Here is a 20805-nt window from a genome sequence, read left to right on the forward strand (position 1 = left end):
CTCTCTCTAAGGGGTCTCTGTCCCCACTAGTGGGGACAGAGCACCACACCCAGGAGGTCTGTGGGCGACACCAGGGAGCCTAGCACACACAGCATGTAATGTTCCTCTGTGCCTGGGTCCTGGTCCGCTCCGAATCCCCACCAGTCCCTCCCTGCAGCTTGTCCACAGGCTCTGTCCAGGGAGGGGGTCGTCCCAAGCCCCGTCTGCAGGCTCCGTCCAGGGGTGGGGGTGTCTTGGGCCCCATTTCCAGGCTCTGTCCTGGCGGGACCGAGGCCCTGCGCTGCCGGACTCTGCTCCTGGGGGAGCTGCTGCAAACCCCCATTCAGAGGAGGCAGCTCTGGCCGGCTGGTCGGTGAACCCACCAGGGGGTGTCTGGGGTCATCAGCCCACCCAGCCTGGCAAGGCCTGCCCCAGGTAACCAGCAGGGTCAGATGCCAATGTCCAAACCACTCACCCAGGGGCGTGGGGCTGACCCCCCGTACACCGCCTGTCCCCGGTGATGCCTGGCACCCGCCAGGCAGTGCTGACTTCAGCCCGTTCTCTCCCTTCAGCACCTCCCGGGACGCGAAGCCGGCCGGGATCAGCCGCTCCTCCCGCCCTGCAGGACCCCCGGGCCGGGCATTGGGACCCCCGGGGCGTGGCGAGGTGTGACCGGAGCCCCCGGGAAGCCCCCGGGTGGAGCAGTAACGCCCGGGCTCCCCGGCCCCTGGTGCCGTGCAGCATGGTCCTGCGGGAGTCTCCGTTCGCGAACCGGTTCCTGAGCGGCCTGTACAGCCTGGGACAGTACCTGCTCTTCCCCAGCTACTGGGCCGCTGACTGCCTCCTCGACCTCAGAGAGACCACGGCGGAGCAGCAGCAGAACCAGTGCCGGCCCTGCCCCCTGCGGGCACTGGTCACCGGCCCCTTGCTGCTGCTGCTCCTTCTCCTCTCCATGCCAGTCGCCCTCCTGGGCCTGCTGCTGTGGCTGCCGCTGCAGGCTGCCCGCAGGCCCTTCGCCTACAAACACACCGCGCCCTCGCGCCACCCAGAGCCGTGGGAGCTGCCGGGCACGGGCAAGGCCTTCAGCTTCGTCAGCGCCAACGTGTGCCTCCTGCCCGACGGCCTGGCCAAGTTCAGCAACCTGGGACAGATGAAGCAGCGCGTGGCCCGCATCGGCCAGCGCCTCACGCAGGGGGAGGCCAGTGCCAGCCCCAGGAGCAGCCAGTTCCTGCTGCCCACCAAGTACGGGACCACCATGTCCAGCCCACGGCGGTCGGGGAGCAGTGCCCGCTGCCCTGACGCCAGCGTGGCGGTCGAGATCCCGGACGGGCAGGGAGGGGCTGGGCCTGGGGAGATCTCGGTGCCCTTCCCGCCGGACGTGGACTTCCTTTGCCTGCAGGAGGTGTTCGACCAGCGAGCGGGCGCCCGACTCTGCCAGCTGCTGAGCCCCTTCTACGAGCACATCGTGTACGACGTGGGCACCTGCGGGCTGCCTGGGTGTTGTACTCTCAAGGTCTTCAACAGCGGGCTCTTCCTGGCCAGCCGCTACCCCGTGCTGGCCGCCCAGTACCACTGCTACCCCAACGGCACTGGCGAGGACGCGCTGTCCGCCAAGGGGCTGCTCTCCGTGCAGGTGAGGAGCTGCCCCAGCTGCGGGGAGCCCAGGGCCCTCTACCCTCCTGGGCCTGGCGTGGCCTCTCCCCGGCCAGCCTGACGGGGTCGCTGCAGGGCGGCGTGGGGCATTCCCTCCCTGCCCTGCTCAGGGCAATGCTGCATCCGCGTACGAGCCACTGCTCCCTGCAGGGGCGCTGGGCCTGCGTGGGCAGAGGTGGGCCTGGGTGGCAGAGCGGGTTACAGCAGGGGACTGGAAGTCAGGACTCCTGGGGTCTCCTCCCGGGTCTACCCTGGACTCCCCAAGTGACCCTGGGCCCTCTCCCTTTTCCCCGTGTGTCCCGGCCTCCCAGCTGTGGGGAGGCCCTGAGTCTGAGCCCCCTGCGTGCAGGGGATTGGTTACCCTGGGGCCCCCTGCACCCCACGGGCAGAGGAGGGACGATGCCCCACACCATCAGCCTAGCCCCATCTTGACGGGTTAACAGCTCCGGGAGCCCTGGCCGGGGAGTGGGTGTCTGCAGCCCAGGCAGGGACAGGGCCTGAGGGGAACAGGCGCTTCGGGGACAGCCCTGCCGGGAGAGCAGTGAGAGCCCTTGGCAGTGGGGCTGGGAGCCAGCAGGTTGGCTGCAGGGGGCTCAGCCTCTGACAACAGGCCACTCGCTGTTGTCCGACCCCGCTGCTGCCCCAGCCACTTGCTGCCCCTTAGCCAGGCCTGGAAACGCCTGCCCCAGCAGTGACCCCAGCATGGGGTGGAAACTGCTCTGTCTGTCCAGGGCTTTGCCTCCTCCCAGCGCTGGGAAGTCACCCAGGGTGTGTCGCCCGGCCCTGCAGCAGCCTCCCGGCGGGGCAGAGTGGGGCTGGCAGGGCTCGTGCGAGTGCTCACAACCAGCCGTGTGGACATGGCTGGGGCTGGAGCTCGGGCTCTGACACCGGGGGCGAGCCGGCCCTGCGCTGGGGGCTCACCGCTGCAGGCTGTCTAGATGTACCCCTGGGAGCCGGGCTGCCACCCCACAACCTGCTGGGACCCCAGCCAGACAATAAGGGCTGAATCCAGGGCACCCATGGGGTGACGGACACGTGGGCCCATGAACCACGTGGGGGTCATCTCCTCCCAGCTCCCAGCCATGCCCTGCACTGACGGCTGAAACTGACCCTCCTTCCCCACGGCTCTGACCGTCGCCCTGGCCAAACGCCTGCACCCCCACCCCTCCCCACGATGGGGCCGGTGCTGTGTGGGGCCCCGGCCCCGGCAGTGGCCTTCCAGCTTGTAACTGGCAACGTTTCCATGTGCACCTGCTAGGTGCAGCTGGGGGAAGCCCAAGGGCAGAGGATAGTGGGCTACCTGAACTGCACCCACCTGCACGCTCCAGCCGGTGAGTGTTGGGAGGGGGCACTCTTGCCCACCGGGGCTGGGGAGGGAGAACAGCTCGTCCAGATGCCCCCCTTCCCCGTTCTACTCCTGGGAGCAGCCCAGCCGCTGACCCTGCCACGGCTCCTGGAGCGGGCTTGGTGCTGGGGCTGCATTGGCACCTGGGCCCCGGCTCCCTCTGCTTGCCTCCCCAGCCCCGCCCCGCAGGGCCCCGCGAGCGAGGAGGGGACACCTGTCCCCTGGACTGGGCTGAGGTCCAGTGCCGACCCTCCAGCCAAGGGCCAAGTCTCCTCTGCCCCACAGTCTGCAGTGGCAGGGCAGGGGACCCCGTGTGGGTGGGGGGCACTTGCTTCCGGCCCTGGGGCTCCTGGCTCTGTGGCTGTGCGATCCCTGGCGGGGAGCCCCGCAGGGATTGGATGTGGGGTGCAGCCGGTAACAGAGTAGGGTTGCCAGGTGTCTGGGTTTTAACTGGAAAGTCCAGTCTAAAAGGGAACCTGGTGGTGCCGGTCAGCAGTGCTGCCCGGACACTAAAAGTCCAGTTACCAGGGGGCGGGAAGAGCACCTGGGGCCTGGAGGAGCCCTGAGCACTCAGCAATGGCTCCGGAGGGTCCGCTGTCCTGCCCCGAGCGCAGCTCTCCCTCCCCTCCCCCCACTGCCCCACTCAGCCCCCACCCCCGGAGCACGGCTCTCCCTCCCCTCCCCCGCCCTGCCCCACTCAGCCCCCACCCCCGGAGCGCGGCTCCCCCTCCCTTCCCCCCACTGCCCCACTCAGCCCCCACCCCCGGAGCACTGCTCTCCCTCCCCTCCTCTCCCCTCCCCTGCCCCACTCCCCCCGTCACAGAGGTTGGAGGAGTCAGGGCCCTGCACCCCCACTTCCTGCAATTCCCCGTGACTCTCAGCCAGCCAGTTGAGCAGAAGGTTTATTAGACGACAGGAACACAGTCCAAACAGAGCTTGTAGGTACAAACAGGACCCCTCAGTCAGGTCCCTCTGGGGGGCAGAGCTTAGACCCCAGCCCTGGGACTCCCTCTGTTTCCCTAGACTGATCCAAACTGAAACCCCCTCCAGCCGTCTCAGCCAGCCACCCCACAGCTCCTCCTCCAGCCTTTGTCCAATTTCCCGGGCAGAAGGTGTCACCTGGCCCCACCCCCCTCCTGGCTCAGGTATCATCCCTCAAGTGAAGTCACCCCCTGCTACCCCATCCCCATTGCAGACAGTCCCAGTAAAACTCCCCTGTGACATCCCCAGGTCAACACTCCCCCATCCCTGCTGCGTCACATCTCTCCCCCTTTCGAGACTGAACTGAGCGGGGTCACGCTGACCAGTGACCTGGGGAAGTTCGGGGCCCCCTCTCCGGGACAGCGCATCCGCTATCAGGTTGGCACTTCCCTTCACGTGGACCACGTCCACGTCGTAATCCTGCAGGAGCAGGCTCCATCTCAGGAGCTTGGCGTTGGCTCCTTTCATCTGGTGCAGCCAGGTCAGGGGAGAGTGGTCGGTGTAGACGGTGAAGTGTCGCCCGAAGAGATAGGGCTCTAGTTTCTTGAGGGCCCACACCATGGCCAGGCACTCCTTCTCGATGGCCGCGTAGTGTTGCTCCCGGGGTAGCAGCTTCTTGCTCAGGTACACGATGGGGCGTCTCTCCCACTTTTCATCCTCCTGCATTAACACAGCCCCCAGTCCCGTGTCGGAGGCGTCGGTGAACACCACAAAGGGCTTGTCAAAGTCTGGGTTTGCCAGAACTGGGCCACTGACCAGAGCCTCCTTCAGCGCCCGGAAAGCCACCTGGCACTGCTCGGTCCAGACCACCTTGTCTGGCTTCCCCTTCTTGCATAGCTCAGTGATGGGGGTGGCTATGGTGCTAAAGTGGGGCACAAATCTTCGGTAGTATCCTGCCATCCCAATAAAGGCTTGGACCTGCTTTTTGGTGTGGGGAGCGGGCCAGTCTCTGATCACCTCCACCTTGGCTGGTTCCGGCTTTAGGCGGCCGCTCCCCACCCGATGGCCCAGGTAAGATACTTCAGCCATCCCCACCTTGCACTTCTCCGCTTTTACAGTCAGCCCAGCCCCCTGGAGTCGGTCCAGCGCTTGTCTAACCTGGGACACGTGGTCCTCCCAGGTCTGGCTAAAGACACAGATGTCATCAATATACGCCACGGCAAAACTCTCCATCCCCCTCAGGAGCTGGTCCACCAGACGCTGGAAGGTGGCCGGCGCTCTCTTGAGGCCGAAAGGCAGGGTCAGGAACTCATACAGCCCCAGAGGGGTGATAAAGGCCGATTTCAGCCGGGCATCTGCATCCAGCGGCACTTGCCAGTAGCCCTTTGTAAGGTCCATGGTGGTAAGGTACCGAGCTCCTCCCAGCTTGTCTAGGAGCTCGTCCGGCCTGGGCATGGGGTAGGCATCAGATACAGTGATGGCACTGAGCTTCCGATAGTCCACACAGAACCGGACCGACCCATCCTTTTTGGGGACCAGCACCACCGGCGAGGCCCAAGGGCTGGCCGATGGCTGGATCACCCCCAAAGCCAGCATGTCCCAAACCTCTCTTTCCAGGTCCTGAGCAGTTTTCCCTGTGACTCAGAAGGGGGAGCATCTTATCGGCGGGTGCGACCCTGTCTGCATCCGGTGGACAGTCAGATTAGTTTCAGAGTAGCAGCCGTATTAGTCTGTATTCGCAAAAAGAAAAGGAGGACTTGTGGCACCTTAGAGACTAACCAATTTATTTGAGCATAAGCTTTCGTGAGCTACAGCTCACTGCATCGGATGCATAAAGTGGAAAATACAATGAGGCGATTTATATACACAGACCATGAAAAAATACACATTGTAAGGATGAGCTTAAGATGAGCTATTACCAGCAGGAGAGTGGGGCGTGGGGCCCCACCCCACTCTCCTGCTGGTAATAGCTCATCTTAAGTGATCACTCTCCTTACAATGTGTATTTTTTCATGGTCTGTGTATATAAATCGCCTCATTGTATTTTCCACTTTATGCATCCGATGCAGTGAGCTGTAGCTCACGAAAGCTCATGCTCAAATAAATTGGTTAGTCTCTAAGGTGCCACAAGTCCTCCTTTTCTTTTAATCAGATTAGTGCGTCCAGGCTGGTTGGAAAACAGCTGTCGGTACGGATGCAGCACCCCTCTGACCTCAGCTTGCTGGGCAGGGGTTAGCTGATCCGAGAGGGGAATTGTTTCCAGGGGGAAACCAGCTCTGGTCCCAGGGAATAGATCTACTAAAGGGTCATCTCCCTGCTCCTCCCAATGTCCACACACAGCCAACACCACAGTCCCCCAGGCATAATATGGCTTCATCATATTCACATGGTACACCTGGTTAGACAGCTCCACCACATAGAATCACAGAATATCAGGGTTGGAAGGGACCTCAGAAGATCATCTAGTCCAATCCTCTGCTCAAAGGAGAGCCAATCCCCAATTTCTTTTTGCCCCAGATCCCTAAATGGCCTCCTCAAGGATTGAGCTCATAACCCTGGGTTTAGCAGGCCAATGCTCACACCACTGAGCTATCCCTCCAGTCATTTAGTTGCTTGACAACCTTGAAAGGGCCCTCCCAGGCAGCCTGTAGTTTGTTCTTTCTCACGGGGATGAGAACCATCACCGGATCCCCGGTGGCGTAGGCACGGGCCCGTGCCGTGCGGTCATACCAGACCTTCTGCTTCCTCTGGGCTCTGGCCAGATTCTCCCTGGACAGGCCCATGAGATCAACCAGTCTCTCTCGGAAGATCAGGACATACTCCACCACTGACTCTCCATCGGGAGTGGCCTTCCCCTCCCATTCATCTCTCATCAGGTCCTGGGGGCCCCTCACCCTCCTTCCATATAACAGTTCGAAAGGCGAAAATCCGGTAGACTCCTGAGGCACCTCCCTGTACGCGAACAGCAGGTGAGGTAAGTACTTGTCCCAGTCCTGTGGGTGCTGGTTCATAAAGGTTTTCAGCATCATCTTTAGTGTCCCATTGAACCTCTCCACCAGCCCGTTGGACTGGGGGTGCTACGCTGAGGCCCAGTCGTGCCGGACCCCACATTTCTCCCACAAGCACCGGAGCAGGGCCGACATGAAGTTGGAGCCTTGGTCTGTCAAGACTTCCTTGGGGAACCCCACTTGGCTGAAAATGGTCAGGAGCGCATCGGCCACGGTGTCTGCTTCAATGGAAGCTAAGGCCACTGCCTCGGGGTAGCGGGTGGCAAAATCTACCACCCCCAGAATGTATTTCTTCCCCGACCGGGTCGTCCTGCTGAGAGGCCCCACGATGTCCATGGCCACCTTCTGGAAAGGCTCCTCTATGATGGGCAAAGGTCTCAAAGCCGCTTTCCCCTTGTCCCGGGCCTTCCCCACCCTCTGACAGGGGTCACAGGATCGGCAATACTGCCGGACCGTGGTAAAGACCCCGGGCCAGTAAAAGTTCTGTAGCAACCTCTGCCGGGTGCGCCGGATTCCCTGGTGCCCTGCGAGGGGGATGTCATGGGCCAGGGACAGGAGCTTGCGGCGATACTTCTGGGGGACCACCAGCTGCCTCCTGATCCCACAGGACTCTACTTCCCTTGTGGGAGCCCATTCTCGGAACAGGAACCCCTTCTCCCACAGGAACCTCTCCTGGCAGCCTCTCCTCATGGTCCATACCACACTGAGGTCGGCCAGGTCCCTGAGCTTCCGCAAGGAGGGATCTTTCCTCAACTCGACCAGGAACTCAGCGGCTGGGGCAGGGACGGGGCCCAGTTCCCCCTCAGTGGCCAGGTCTGAGGCCTCAGCCTCTCTGAGCCGTGCCCCTCGGCGCTCCCTCCCCACCAGGGTAGGGTCCTGCGCCTCCGGTGCGGTACCCTCCCCGAGGTCAGGGAGCAGTGACCCTCGCCGGCTCTGGCTACGGGTCACAACCGGGGCGGTCTGGGGCTTGCTTGGCCAGTCCTCTAGGTCTCCCCCCATCAAAATTTCAGTGAGCAAATGGTGGTGTACCCCCACATCCTTGGGGCCCTCCTTGGCCCCCCATTTCAGGTGTACCCTTGCCATGGGCACTTTAAATGGGGTCCTGCCCACCCCCATCAGGGTCAGGTAGGTGTTGGGCACCACCCGATCTGGGGCCACCACCTCGGGCCGGGCCAGCGTCACCTCCGCGCCCGTATCCCAGTATCCATTGACCTTCCTCCCATCCACCTCCAGGGGAACAAGGCACTCTCTCCGGAGGGACAGCCCCGCGCCCACCCTGTAAACCGAGAACCTTGAGTCCGGAGCATCCAGCCCTTCAGAGGAGCTGGCCTGGGGTACTCTTCCCTCCTGAGCAGGTGGTAAACTGGTAGCCCCCCTTGCCTGGGCCGTCTGCCCCTCGTCCAGCTGGGTCCCTACCCAGTTAACCCTGTGTGGGTTCGGTCTGCTCAGTCTGTGCTTGAGCTTGGGGCACTGGGTCCGTATGTGGCCTCTTTGGCCACAGTAATAGAGGTCATGTCCCGTTGGTCCCCTGGAGCAAGTCGGTTGGTCCTGATGCCGGATGTTCCCCTTGGGAGGGGGTTCTCCATATTCCTCCTTTGGGAGGTCCATGGTGACTCTCTCTCTGCATCATGGTGGGCCTGTTCTTTTGGGACTCCTCCCTGTCACCCCTTGACCAGCTCTTCACAAACTCGTCGGCCAGCTGCCCTGCGTGCTGGGGGTTCTCTGCTTTTTGTCCTCCAACCACAGCCTCAGGTCGGAAGGGCACTGATCATACAGTTGCTCCAGTACAATCAGGTCAAGCAGGTCCTCCTTCGTCCGGGCCCCAGCTGTCCACTTGCGGGCATACCCCTGCATCCGGTTGACCAGTTGTAGGTAGGTGACCTCAGGCTTTTTGCGCTGACTCCGGAACCTTCTCCGGTACATCTCGGGGGTCAGCCCAAACTCACGGAGCAGGGCCTGTTTGAACAGTTCATAGTCCCCTGCCTCCGGCCCTGTCATCCGGCTGTACACCTCCGCGGCTTGGGGGTCCAGTAAGGGGGTGAGAAACTGGAGCCTGTCTGCAGGGTCAACCCTGTGCAGCTCACAGGCATTCTCAAAGGCCGTCAGGAAGCTATCTATGTCCTCCCCCTCCTTCCGCTGGGCCAGGAAGCACCTATCAAAGCTCCTTGCAGTCTTGGGTTCCCCCGCACTCACCGCAGCTGGGGCCTCGCTGCTCCTCAGCCTGGCCAGCTCCAGCTCATGCTAACGCTGCCTTTTACGGTCCTCTCACTCCTTCTCTCCATCTTCCAGCTCTCTCAGTTTCATCTCCCTCTCCCATTCCAGCCGCCTCCGCTCCAGGGATGGGGAGCTCTGCCGGGAGGATCCTCTGCTGGCTGCTGGGGTCACGGTCCCCTTGGTATTCGCTGGGCTTCCCCCAACCCCTCCCCTAGTCATAGGAAGGAGGGGTCTCAGGATGCCCTCGGTAGCTGTCTGACCCCTCCCAGCCGGGACAGGCAGCGGGGCCCGCCTTGTGTCTGCCGGGCTGCTCCCCTCAGGGGCAGGGATCCGCTCCTCTGAGTGATCCTCCTCCTCCAGCTGGGCAATCAGCTGTTCCTTGGTGAGCCTCCCAGTGCGCAGCCCCCTCTGCCTGCACAGCTCCACCAGGTCGCTCTTCAGGCGCTTCGCATACGTCTTCCTGCTGGCCACTCGCAGGCCTGTGCGCTCTCAGCTCCCCACGGTTTCCAGGAGGACCCCTAGTGTACTAGCCCTTCTCCAGGTCACCACCTCTCTCCCAGGGTCGAGCCACAGACTCCTCCGCCCCTGAGCCTGCTCACCACAGTCCCCAGGGGGGTCCCCATTATTGCAACAGTCCTTCTCGCTGGTCTCACACACTCCCAAGGGTTAAGCATAGCTCCTCTGCCCCCCGAAACTGCTCCTCTCTGAATCTTCAACACACCTGGTCCTTGTCAATCCCCCTTCGTTTATTGCTTCCCCCGTAACTTACTGCAGGAAGCGCCGTCTATGGGGTGCAGTAGATCCCACCTTTGCCACCAGTTGTCACAGAGTGTGGGGGAGTCCGGGCCCTGCACCCCCACTTCCTGCGATTCCCCGTGACTCTCAGCCAGCCAGTAAAATGGAAAGTTTATATGACAACAGGAACACAGTCCAAACAGAGCTTGTAGGTACAAACAGGGCCCCTCAGTCAGGTTCCTCTGGGGGCAGGGAGCTTAGACCCCAGCCTTGGGGCTCCCTCCGTTTCCCCAAACTGCTCCAAACTGAAACCCCCTCCAGCCGTCTCACCCAGCCACCCCCGCAGCTCCTCCTCCAGCCTTTGTCCAGTTTCCTGTGCAGAAGGTGTCACCTGGCCCCACTCCCCTCCTGGCTCAGGTGACAGTGAAGTCACCCCCTGCTACCCCATCCCCATTGCAGACAGTCCCAGTAAAACTCCCCTGCAACATCCCCAGGTCAATCTGCCCCACTCCCTGCTGCGTCACACACCCCCAATCCCCAGAGCCCGGCTCTCCCTCCCCTCCACTGCCCTGCCCCACTCAGCCCCACCCCCGGAGCACAGCTCTCCCTCCCCCCACCCTGCCCCACTCAGCCCCACCCCCGGAGCTTGGCTCTCCCTCCCCTCCACTGCCCTGCCCCACTCAGCCCCCACCCCCGGAGCACAGCTCTCCCTCCCCTCCACTGCCCTGCCCCACTCAGCCCCCACCCCCGGAGCACAGCTCTCCCTCCCCCCACCCTGCCCCACTCAGCCCCACCCCCGGAGCTTGGCTCTCCCTCCCCTCCACTGCCCTGCCCCACTCAGCCCCCACCCCCGGAGCACAGCTCTCCCTCCCCCCACCCTGCCCCACTCAGCCCCACCCCCGGAGCTTGGCTCTCCCTCCCCTCCCCCGCCCTGCCCCACTCCGCCCCCACCCCCGGAGCTCTGCTCAGCTGGCAGGGGGAGGGTGGTGGAGAGAGCAGCGAGCCATGCGGGGGGGCCTCGAGGGAAAGTGGTGGCGCGGGGGCAGTGTCCGGGTGTCACACATGAGGAAGTTGGCCCCCCTGTAATCGAGCTCTGTCCCCCACAGCCGATGCACAGATCCGCTGCGACCAGCTCACCCTGGGGCTCTTCTGGGTGCAGCTGTTCCAGGACGCCCACACGGAGCAAGGGGACGTCATCGCCTTCGACGTCTTTTGCGGGGACTTCAACTTCGACAACTGCTCCTCAGGTGGGGCCTGGCCCGGGTGGGGGCAGGGGAGGGCAGCAGCCTGGCGGGGGTGTCGCAGCGTGCCCAGCCTGTAACCCCTCCCTGGGGAGTGCCACACCCCGAGGGGCTGGCTCCTCGGGCCCCAGCGACCCTGGCTTGCCCCGGGGCTCCCTGCAGCGAATCCAGCCACGCCAGCCCCTTGCGGGACGCGGGGGCCGGGCCCTGCAGGGCGCGAGGCTCTGGGGTATTTGAAGCCACACTGGCAGCCTTTCACTAGTCCCCTGGTCACAGAAACGAATGGCTGCGGGCTAGCCCAGAGAGGCAAAGGCCCATCGTGCCCAGCCAGAGCCAGGAACCAGCCCAGCGTGATGGACTCTGTTCCTGGGGCTCCCTGTCTCTCTGCCTCGGTCCCTCCAAAGCCACCTGACCACACTGTCCCCCAGCACGGGTCCCAAGTCCCACACGCAGGCTTCCTGCTCGGTGGTCTTGGCTGTTCAGACCTGGGGACTTCAGTTGTCTCCCTGGCCCTTCTGTTGATCTGGGTTTGCGCCAAGCAGTTAATTACCGACCCCAACAGCAAGTGACACACACACACACCTGTGTCTCCTGCACTCTTCCAGGAGCAGCAAAGTGTAGAAGGAAACTGAGGCACACATCGGCATCATACAAATATTATGGAAAATTCCCGCTTCATCACACAAGGAGTTGGGGGGGGGGAGTGGAAGGGGTGGGGGAGGGTAGTCTGGAGGAGGGGGAGGGGAGGGGGGAGTGCAGATGTGCCCATTCACTCTGCCAGATCTTTCCAGGGGATGAGTTGGAGCAGACCCACATCATCTTCCGGCAGTACCAAGACCCATGCCGAGTGGGGCCCAGGCAGGACAAGCCCTGGGCCATAGGTACGTGTCTGGCTGGCCCAGTGCCCAGTGCAGCTTGCTGCCCTCTCTGTCTCAGTTCCGCGGAGCCGGGCCCCCATCTGGGGCTGCAGATAAACATCTAGATCCAGATCCCCACAGGGGGACCCAGCCTTTGGAACCCCCGGGTGAGACGTCGGGGGTCAGGGGTCCAGGGGCCCTGCTAGCCGAGGCCTGCCCCCCAGCTCTGCCCGTGCCCCTCCAGACCCGGAGCCCCCTCCTGTCCCAGCCCTGCTCCCTCCCCGCACCCAGATCTCTGCTGAGGTACCTGTGGGTGAAGGAAGATTTTGGGGTGGGGGGAGCGGCAGAGCAGGGGAGGCTCTAAGTGCTGCTCACGTCCCTGCAGGCACCCTGCTGAACTACCTGGAGATCTACGAGGAGGCCGTGTCGACCCCAGAGAAGCTGAAAAGGTAACGGCTGCACCTGCAGGTTCCAGAGCGCTGGGGGGCCGGGGGGCTTACAGCCCTAGTTCAAGGCAGGCTCTGCCCCCGCCCCCACACAGGGTAATGGGACACTAATGGGACAGGGTAAAGGCTAACCTGTGGATGGCCCTCCCTTGCCATGCAGCCCCCTGTAGCCCAGGTGTGACTAGCCCCCTACGCAGAGCCACGCTCCTCCTCCCCTGCCACTCGGCCCCCTGCTGACGGCTCCCCCGTGCACCCCGCAGGACGCTGGAGCAAGAGGAGGGCAGGAGGAAGTACCTGGCCTGTCCCATCCTGCAGGACGGCTGCCCCGACCCCTCGGCAGCAGGGAGCCCCTGGGAAGGGCGTCGCATCGACTACATCCTGTACCGCGAGCACCCCGCCCCCATCAGCCTGACAACGGTGAGTGCCCAGAGGGGCCCCGGCTCCTGCCGGCCTGGGGTGCTCCCCGGGGTTCTTTCAACCCAAAGCTCTTGGTAACTTTTACTCGGTGCGAGGTGGTGTCAGGGAATAAATCAGGGGAGACACGGAAGGCGGCACGAACAGGACAACACAAGAGGGCTTTCACTTACAGCTAAACTTTACTTGGTCTCAAGTACTTACACACACGTCCGCAGGAGGTTAGTAAAACACCCCAACCCTTGATAATTACCCAAGCTGAGCGTGGTGGGAAACACAAGACGCATCCAGAGGGAGAGCCCAGTCCTGAAGAGTCCCCCTTATTTATACAGGAGTAATAGAATGACATGTTCCTTAAAGCAAACTTGTTCAGCCAGCAGTTCCCATGGGCAAGCAAGAGGCTCCTTCTGATTATCAGTGTGGGTTTTTCCAGAGTTTGCAGCCTTGAGGCCCCAGCAGACATTCCTGGGGCACATCCTGCTCTTCTAAGATGTATGTATCAGCAACTTCAACACAATTCTTATCAGGAAGGATGCAGGGTCAAGCTGCCCTTCTCATGGCACCCAAAGACCCCCCTCCCCTCCTGCCTTGGTTAAGCTAAGCCTGCTGACTTGGCTGCTTTTAGTAATAAGCCATAGTGGTTTCAGGCACTTTACTGGTTTGCCAAAGTCTCCCCATACAGGGGTACCCAGGAGCCCCTAGCCCCCAGCCTGGCCTGGGCCCCACGGAACGAAGAGCAGGCCCCAAGCCCAAGGGTGCAGGTAAGCTCCCAGCCAGGGATGCTGGGCCCAGGGCAGGGGGGTTCAGCTCTGGGGCCTGCCTGGCTCAGGGGCCAGCTGCTGGGGGCTGGTAGGGCCACAGGGGCCCATGCTGGGGAGGTGGCTGGGGCTGGTAGCTGCACTCACTAGGTCAGCTCCTTCAGGGGCTCTCAGCAGCTCCCACGCTCCGGGGTTTTCATGGTATGGTGCCGTGGAGCCAGGCTGCAGGGGGCTGGCCTTGCCGAATCGCTGCTCAGGGTGCGGGGGATTCAGAGAGCTAGTCAGCATGGTCCAGGGCTCCCTGGAAGGGTCCGAGCCTGGGGGCCAGGACGCCTGGGATCTCTGCTGGCTCTGACCCTATGTGCTGCATGACTCTGCGTGGGACCTCCACTCTGGGCTGTTTCCTGCCCTGCAGCGGGGGAAGGAGCCTGGCCGGGCCATGGCTGGGAAGGGGTAGTGAGCTGTGTCAGTGCTCAGTGTTGATTGAGGGGAGGGTGCAGCCCATGGAGACTACAAGTCCCAGCCTGCACTGCTCTGGCTTAGCCAGACCTGGACTCATTGCATGCTGGGATCTGTGGTCTCAGGGGACCGACCCTCCCCCCCCCGCATTCTCGGGGCGGGGAACCTGCTGTGCTCCTGACACCGCTGTCCCCTTGCTTTCCCCAGGAGGTGGAGAAGTTTTCCTTCATCACCCAGCTGGCCGGCTGCTCGGACCACATGGCTGTAGGGCTGCGGCTGCTCCTCAACCCTGCGCCGCAGTGACAGCAGCGAGTGTGAACCCCGGTGTCCGGGGCGGAAGGTCGATGGAGAATCCTTGTTATGGTGGAGCTGGGCAGGGCCCTCCCCCTGCCTGTGCCCCCCTCCCTCCTGACTCGGATAGGCTGCGAGGCCTGGGACCTGGTGGGGCTGTGCAGGGCTGTGTGGGGCCAGAGTCACCCCCAGGGTGCCGTGGGTGCTGGCCAGAGTGCCCCAAGAGGGGGACAGCCCTGGCGCCTGGCTTCTGGGCTGGCGGGGGCCCAAGGAGGAGGCTGCTCTGCTGCGCCCCCCTCTGCCCAGTGAGGCCCAGCACCCATGGGTCTTGGCTTGGGATCCGCAGGGGATCACTGGGGTGTGGACCTGCCTCTGCAGACCTCACCCACTGCAGCAGGACGGGGGGCTGGCTATTTCCCAGGCTGCCAGCTGGCTTCCCCACCTGACAGCGCAGCACCCCTTCCGGCTCAGTGCCATGTGCTCCCTGGGTCCAGCCGGCCCTTGGGCCCCCTCCCCAGCCCGTGAGCTGGGTGTTAGCTGGGCAGGGGCTCCCCGAAGCTGGCATGGGCCCGACAGGGCCACGTCTGCCTCTGCGCAGCGTCGCGAGCCTCAGCTTCACGCGAGGCCTGTCTGTCCCTCGGCAGGGCAGAGTGCCCTTCTGCTGAGCCGTGGCTGCCAGGAGGGGCTCCCCTCTCCCCTGCGGTCACCTGGCCCCCCTGGGGAATCAATAAAGTTTTCAAAGCAACTGTCCACGTCTGTGCACTGGGGAAAGGGAGTGTGGGGGGGCAGCTGGGGCGGATTCTCCCAAGGCTGGCCACTGGCACAGCTACCCCCCAACTTTGAACAGTCCCTGGTAGGAACCCTTCAGCAGGCTGGGCCCCCAGGGTCCCACTCTCCCTTCAGGGGGGCCACGCAGCCCCCCGGCCTGAGCCTCCAGGTCCACCTCTCCTGCCCCAGGCTGTGAGCTCTGCCCAGGACAGACCTGTCCCCTTCACCACTGGCTGCGTCTCCGGGCGGCAGGGTTTGTCAGTCGCTGTAACATGGTGGCATGGGGCAGCCAACGTTCCCATGTGGCCCCGGTCCAAGCACGTGGCCAAGCAGCCACACAATCCAGGGCCTGGCTCCGTCAGTCCCGGGTGAGATCCACCCAGTCTCTCCAAAGCCGGGTCTTATCCAACCTCCCCTCGGCCCCTTGTCCCAGCCTGCAGCGGCCAGCTGAGGTCACAGTTCCCACCAGCCTTGGGAGGTGTCGGGGTTCAGCCCTCAGAGCTCCGGTCGCCCCCCTGGATCCTCCACGGGGCTGGGTCAGTTCAGCTCCCTTCAACACCCCTTTCGCGTTACCCCGGCTAGGCTGTGACCCAGCAGCTCCCAGCTCCTGCTCTGCCCGGGCGTTGTCACCCTTCGGCACCACTGGGGAAATTCCTGGTCGGGCACGCCAGGCCTCTCAACCATACCCCTCCTGCAGACCCCCCTCTTGGGTACGGGGGATCCCTAGGACTCGGGGCCATCACCCCCCACAGCCTGCCCAGGCCTCTCAGCCATACCCCTCCTGCAGACCCCCCTCTTGGGTACAGGGGGGTCCCTAGGACTAGTGGCCATCACCCCCTACAGCCTGCCCAGGCCTCTCAGCCATACCTCTCCTGCAGACCCCCCCTCTTGGGTACGGGGGGTCCCTAGGACTAGTGGCCATCACCCCCTACAGCCTGCCCAGGCCTCTCAGCCATACCCCTCCTGCAGACCCCCCTCTTGGGTACAGGGGGGTCCCTAGGACTAGTGGCCATCACCCCCTACAGCCTGCCCAGGCCTCTCAGCCATACCCCTACTGCAGACCCCCCTCTTGGGTACGGGGGATCCCTAGGACTCGGGGCCATCACCCCCCACAGCCTGCCCAGGCCTCTCAGCCATACCTCTCCTGCAGACCCCCCTCTTGGGTACGGGGGGTCCCTAGGACTCGGGGCCATCACCCCCTACAGCCTGCCCAGGCCTCTCAGCCATACCCCTACTGCAGACCCCCCTCTTGGGTACGGGGGATCCCTAGGACTCGGGGCCATCACCCCCCACAGCCTGCCCAGGCCTCTCAGCCATACCCCTCCTGCAGACCCCCCCTCTTGGGTACGGGGGATCCCTAGGACTCGGGGCCATCACCCCCCACAGCCTGCCCAGGCCTCTCAGCCATACCTCTCCTGCAGACCCCCCTCTTGGGTACCATGGGCTCCCCAGGACAAGGGGCCATCACCCCCCCACCACATGCCCCAGCCTCTCAGCCATACCCCTACTGCAGACCCCCCCCTTGGGTACAGGGGGGTCCCCAGGACTAGTGGCTGTCACCCCACCCCCCACAGCCTGCCCCAGGCCTCTCACAGCCATTGTACCCAGAGGGGTGATGCCATGTGTGGCCACTAGACAGGAGTCACTGGCAAAGGAGTCACTGTTCTCGTCTCTGGCCAAGGAGATGCAACCCCAGGCCTGGGTCAGAGCCCCCAGACCCTGCAGGCTCCCCGGATGGGCTTTGGGACCCTGCTGCTCTTAGACTTTGTGACTGGAAAAGTGGGGCTGGTGCCTGCCGCTACCCTGCTGGCCAGGCCCCAGGGTGGGGGTCGGGGAGGCAGGCCATGGGGCTGATGGAGCAGTGGGGCGGACACTGTAATCGGGCTGGGCAGGCCATGGGGTGCTGGTGGGCGCTGTGGGTCATGCCCCTGGGGGACGGGGCTGATGTGCCCGGTGTGGCAGGCAGGCTGGAGGGGGGGCTGGTGCCGGAGGAGCTGCTCCAGTCAGAGGCCATGATTTGATGGGAAGGAAGAACTGTGGGGGGCAGAAAGGGGCTGTGGCCGGTTGGAGCTGGGCTCTGAACACGCCAGGTTGCTGGGGAGACCTGCGGGGAGGGGTGGCAGTGACCCTCCTAGGGGGGCACCTTTTAGAGCCAGCACCATGCACCCCACTGTCCTCCCCCTGCCAGGCACCTCACTGCACCGAGTCACTACTAGGGGCATGGGGTGCTGAGATGGCGGGGGCTGGCCAGGCTCCAGGGGTGGCCCCTGCCCCCCCTCAGGTCAGTAGCTGCACATGGGGGGTGAGGTTGTGTGGGGGAAGGAGCTGACCCACCGTGTCCTGCAGCTCCAGCCCCCCCGGCTGCAGCAGGCTCATGCCCACCAGCCGGACGGTGCCTGTGGCCGGGGGCAGAACTGGTGGCAGGCAGACGCAGACTGGGAAATTGCTTAGGACCCCGAGCAGCTCAGGAGGCCCCCGTTAAGTATTAGTATGTGGGGCTGGGAGTATTCCTGCTTGGGGCCCCCAAGGGGCTGGCCCCGCCTTGCGCCGGGGCACTGCTGCCAGCTGCAGCTGTGGGGGACAGCCGGGGAGACCAGCTCTCGTGCAGGGCGCCTGCACCTGGCACCAACTACCAGGGCTGGCGGGGGGGCACCCAGCTGGGCAGAGAGGGGTCTGGGTGGCTGTACAAGCTGCAGGGGCAGTCCCGGACGCCATGGCGGGACCCCGGTTCCTATGTCCCTCCCCCAATCTAAAGACCCGACCAGGGACGTGCCGCTTGAGCCCAGGAATCCCCAGCCCCTCCCAGGGACCCCCCAGGCATCTGGTGCCCCACTGGGCCCCCTGCCCCAAGGACTCAGTCAGCTGCTGCCGCCTCTGCCCAGGAACGCCCCCACCTGGAACACCCCTGTAACGATGCTGCCCGTGGGAGCCAGCTGAGGTCACTCAATCGGGGTGAACTGCAAACAGACCGGGGCAGACAAACCCCAAACGCTGATGGATATTGCAATAGTTAGATTTACCCAGCCAGCCCAAAGCAGCTTCTACAGCCCCTCCCTGGGTTTCCTTAAAGTAGCCAGCGTCAGGCCTCAGGCCTCCCTCCAGACACACCTGTCAACCATAGGGTGACAAATTCTGAAAATCTTATTTCATCCTTGAAAAGAAAAGGTTCTTCTGACCCCAAAGGACCAAGCCCCAGACCCAGGTCAAATGATAACTCAGATCTTACCCCAAATACACGCTTACAGTCAATCCTTGTTATCTAAGCTAAAATTTATTTAAAAAGACAAGAGAGCGTTGGTTAAAAGATCAATATACAGAGAGACTTGGGTTCAATTCTTGAGGTCCAGATACAGAGCAGAGATGAGCTTGTAGTTGCCAAAAGTCCTTTTAGAAATAGTCCAGAGGTTATAGTCCAATGCCATATTCAGGGTGACTCCTGTCAGTGACTGGGGATCTCAATCCTGATGGCTTAAGGTTTCCCCCTCTTAAAACCCAAAGCAGAACTGAGATGAAGAAGGATCGTGTCCCAGGGTCTTTATATGTTTTCTGCAGCCTTTTGGCCTGAGAAAACAATCATAGAATATCAGGGTTGGAAGGGACCCCAGAAGGTCATCTAGTCCAACCCCCAATCGGCTTGGCTTTCCTTCTCCCAAACATCCTGGCAATTAGCACAGAGTCATTTATCCATTAAACCGTTCAGACACAGGTTCCCACAGCCTTCAAAGAGACATAGACAATTATACTCTGCCACTCAAGTGTCTTCCTAAATGTTAATATTCCCTTTTTGATCTTTGAATCAAAGCGGTAGCCATAGACAAGGCTTGTTTGCGGATATCACGAGACCTGAGCAAACATCTCCCCTTCTCTCTCTAACAATGCCGGCTGCATTTCAAAGCTCTGTTCATTTACATCTCTTCCTAACCAGTCTCTAAAGTTCGGCCATGGGTCAGGTCAGTCTGGGAGTTAATTAACTCTTTCTGGCCCTGTCACCTTTCCATGAGACTTTAAATCACACTCAGAATGTCACACCCCCATCTCACTCTGTGCACGCACAGCCACCCGCTCCCCAGGCCCTGGTGCACTGGCCTGCATGGGGTCATGCATGTCTCCAGACTCAGCCCCTGCGGGGATGGCCCAAGGGGGAGTACTGAGTCCCCTTACCTTGCCCCACCCCGACAGTGGAGGGAACCTGGGGAGGAGGAATGTGGAGGGCAGGGGATAGAGCAGCAGGCAGGGGGTTGTGGGGGCAGGGGATGTCAGGGTAGGAAATGGGGGAGCATGCAGGGGATCATGGGTACAGGGCATATCGGGGTGCTGCAGTGAGACATGGGGGGGCAGGCAGGGGACTGAGAGTGGGACAGACAGGGTACGGGGGTCAGGTAGGATAGGGTCAGATAGGAGGCGGGGTCAGAACTGCCAAATGTCCAGTCCCCCCCCCTTGCACCATAACCCCGCCCTTTTTTTGGCACCCAGACACCTACCCATCCAAGCACTAGCATGAGCCACAACCCAGGGAAGAAAGGGAAAGTTGATAGTAATTAATATAAATAAGAAGTTAGGGATTGTAGAACATTGATAAGGAAAGCCAAGGGACACAAGGAGACGACTATGGCCAGCAGCATTAAGTACAATAAAATTTAAAATATATTAAGAACAAAAAGAATCCTGACAATGGTATTGTGCCATTACTAGATGGAAATGGTAGAAATCTCAATAATAATGCAGAAAAGGCAGAAGTGTTCAATAAATATTTCTGTTCTCTATTTGGGGAAACTACAGATTATATAGTGTCATCATTTGGTGATGATAACACTCTTTCCATTCCACTAGGATCTCAGGAGGATGTTAAGCAGAAGCAACTAAAATTAGACATTTTTCAAACAGCAGATCGTGATAACTTTCATTCAAGAGTTTTAAACGTGCTGGCTGAGGAGCTCACTGGACCATTAAGGTTGATTTTTCAATAAATCTTGGAGCACTTCTAGAAGAATAGAAGTTGTGCCAATTTTTAGAAAGGGTAAACAGGATGAGCTGGTAATTATAGCCAAGAGAATGAAGCAGCTGAATACAGGACTCAATTAATGCCAATTAACCAGGGTTTATGGAAAATAGATCCCATCAAACTAATGTGAAATCTCTTTTTGATGAGATTACAAGTTTGGTTGACAAAGGTAACAGGGTTGATGTAAAGCATTTGAGTTGGTACTGCACAACATTTTGATTCAAAAACTAGAATGGTATAAAATGACCATGGCACACATTCAATGGATTAAAACCTGGCTAACTGATAGATCTCAAAATGTAATTGTAACTGGGGAATCACCACTGAGTGGGTGTGTTTCCAGTGAGCCCCCACAGAGGTTGGTTCTTGACCCTACTTAACATTTTTATCTATGACCTGGAAGAAAACATAAAATCATCACTGACAAATTGTGCAGATGATACAAAAACTGGGGCAGTGATAAATAACAAAGAGGCCAGGCCACCGATTCAGAGCAATCTGGATCACTTGGTAACCTGGGCACAGGCAAACTGCGTTTTAATATAGGCAAATGTAAATGTATACAGCGAGGATGGGGACCCTGAACAAGATTTGGGAGTCACGGTGGATAACCACGCGAACATGAGCTCCCAGTGGGAGGCTGCGGCCAAAAGGGCTAATGCCATCCTGGGATATATAAAGAGGGGAATCTCGAGTAGGAGCAGAGTTTATTTT

The 20805-nt window shown here is 61.3% G+C and overlaps 1 protein-coding gene across 4 annotated transcripts in view; it reads left to right on the plus strand.

Annotated features, from left to right (window-relative positions):
* LOC140906236 (sphingomyelin phosphodiesterase 5) overlaps nt 1-15061 on the plus strand; it is a 35223-nt gene extending 20162 nt beyond the window's left edge. For 3 of the 4 annotated variants that reach the window (XM_073329804.1, XM_073329808.2, XM_073329807.1), the window contains exons 2-8: nt 552-1612; nt 2891-2963; nt 10962-11102; nt 11888-11977; nt 12339-12402; nt 12660-12816; nt 14238-15061. In XM_073329804.1, the coding sequence (XP_073185905.1) occupies nt 552-1612; nt 2891-2963; nt 10962-11102; nt 11888-11977; nt 12339-12402; nt 12660-12816; nt 14238-14333 (1682 nt within the window). In that variant the 3' untranslated portion in view covers nt 14334-15061. Of the gene's footprint in view, nt 1-551; nt 1613-2890; nt 2964-10961; nt 11103-11877; nt 11978-12338; nt 12403-12659; nt 12817-14237 lie in introns of all 4 variants that reach the window. The other variant, XM_078851379.1, reaches the window with a different exon arrangement.
* Nucleotides 15062-20805: the final 5744 nt, after the last annotated feature.

Source organism: Lepidochelys kempii, chromosome 2, assembly GCF_965140285.1.
Source record: "Lepidochelys kempii isolate rLepKem1 chromosome 2, rLepKem1.hap1, whole genome shotgun sequence".
Taxonomy (NCBI): domain Eukaryota; kingdom Metazoa; phylum Chordata; order Testudines; family Cheloniidae; genus Lepidochelys; species Lepidochelys kempii.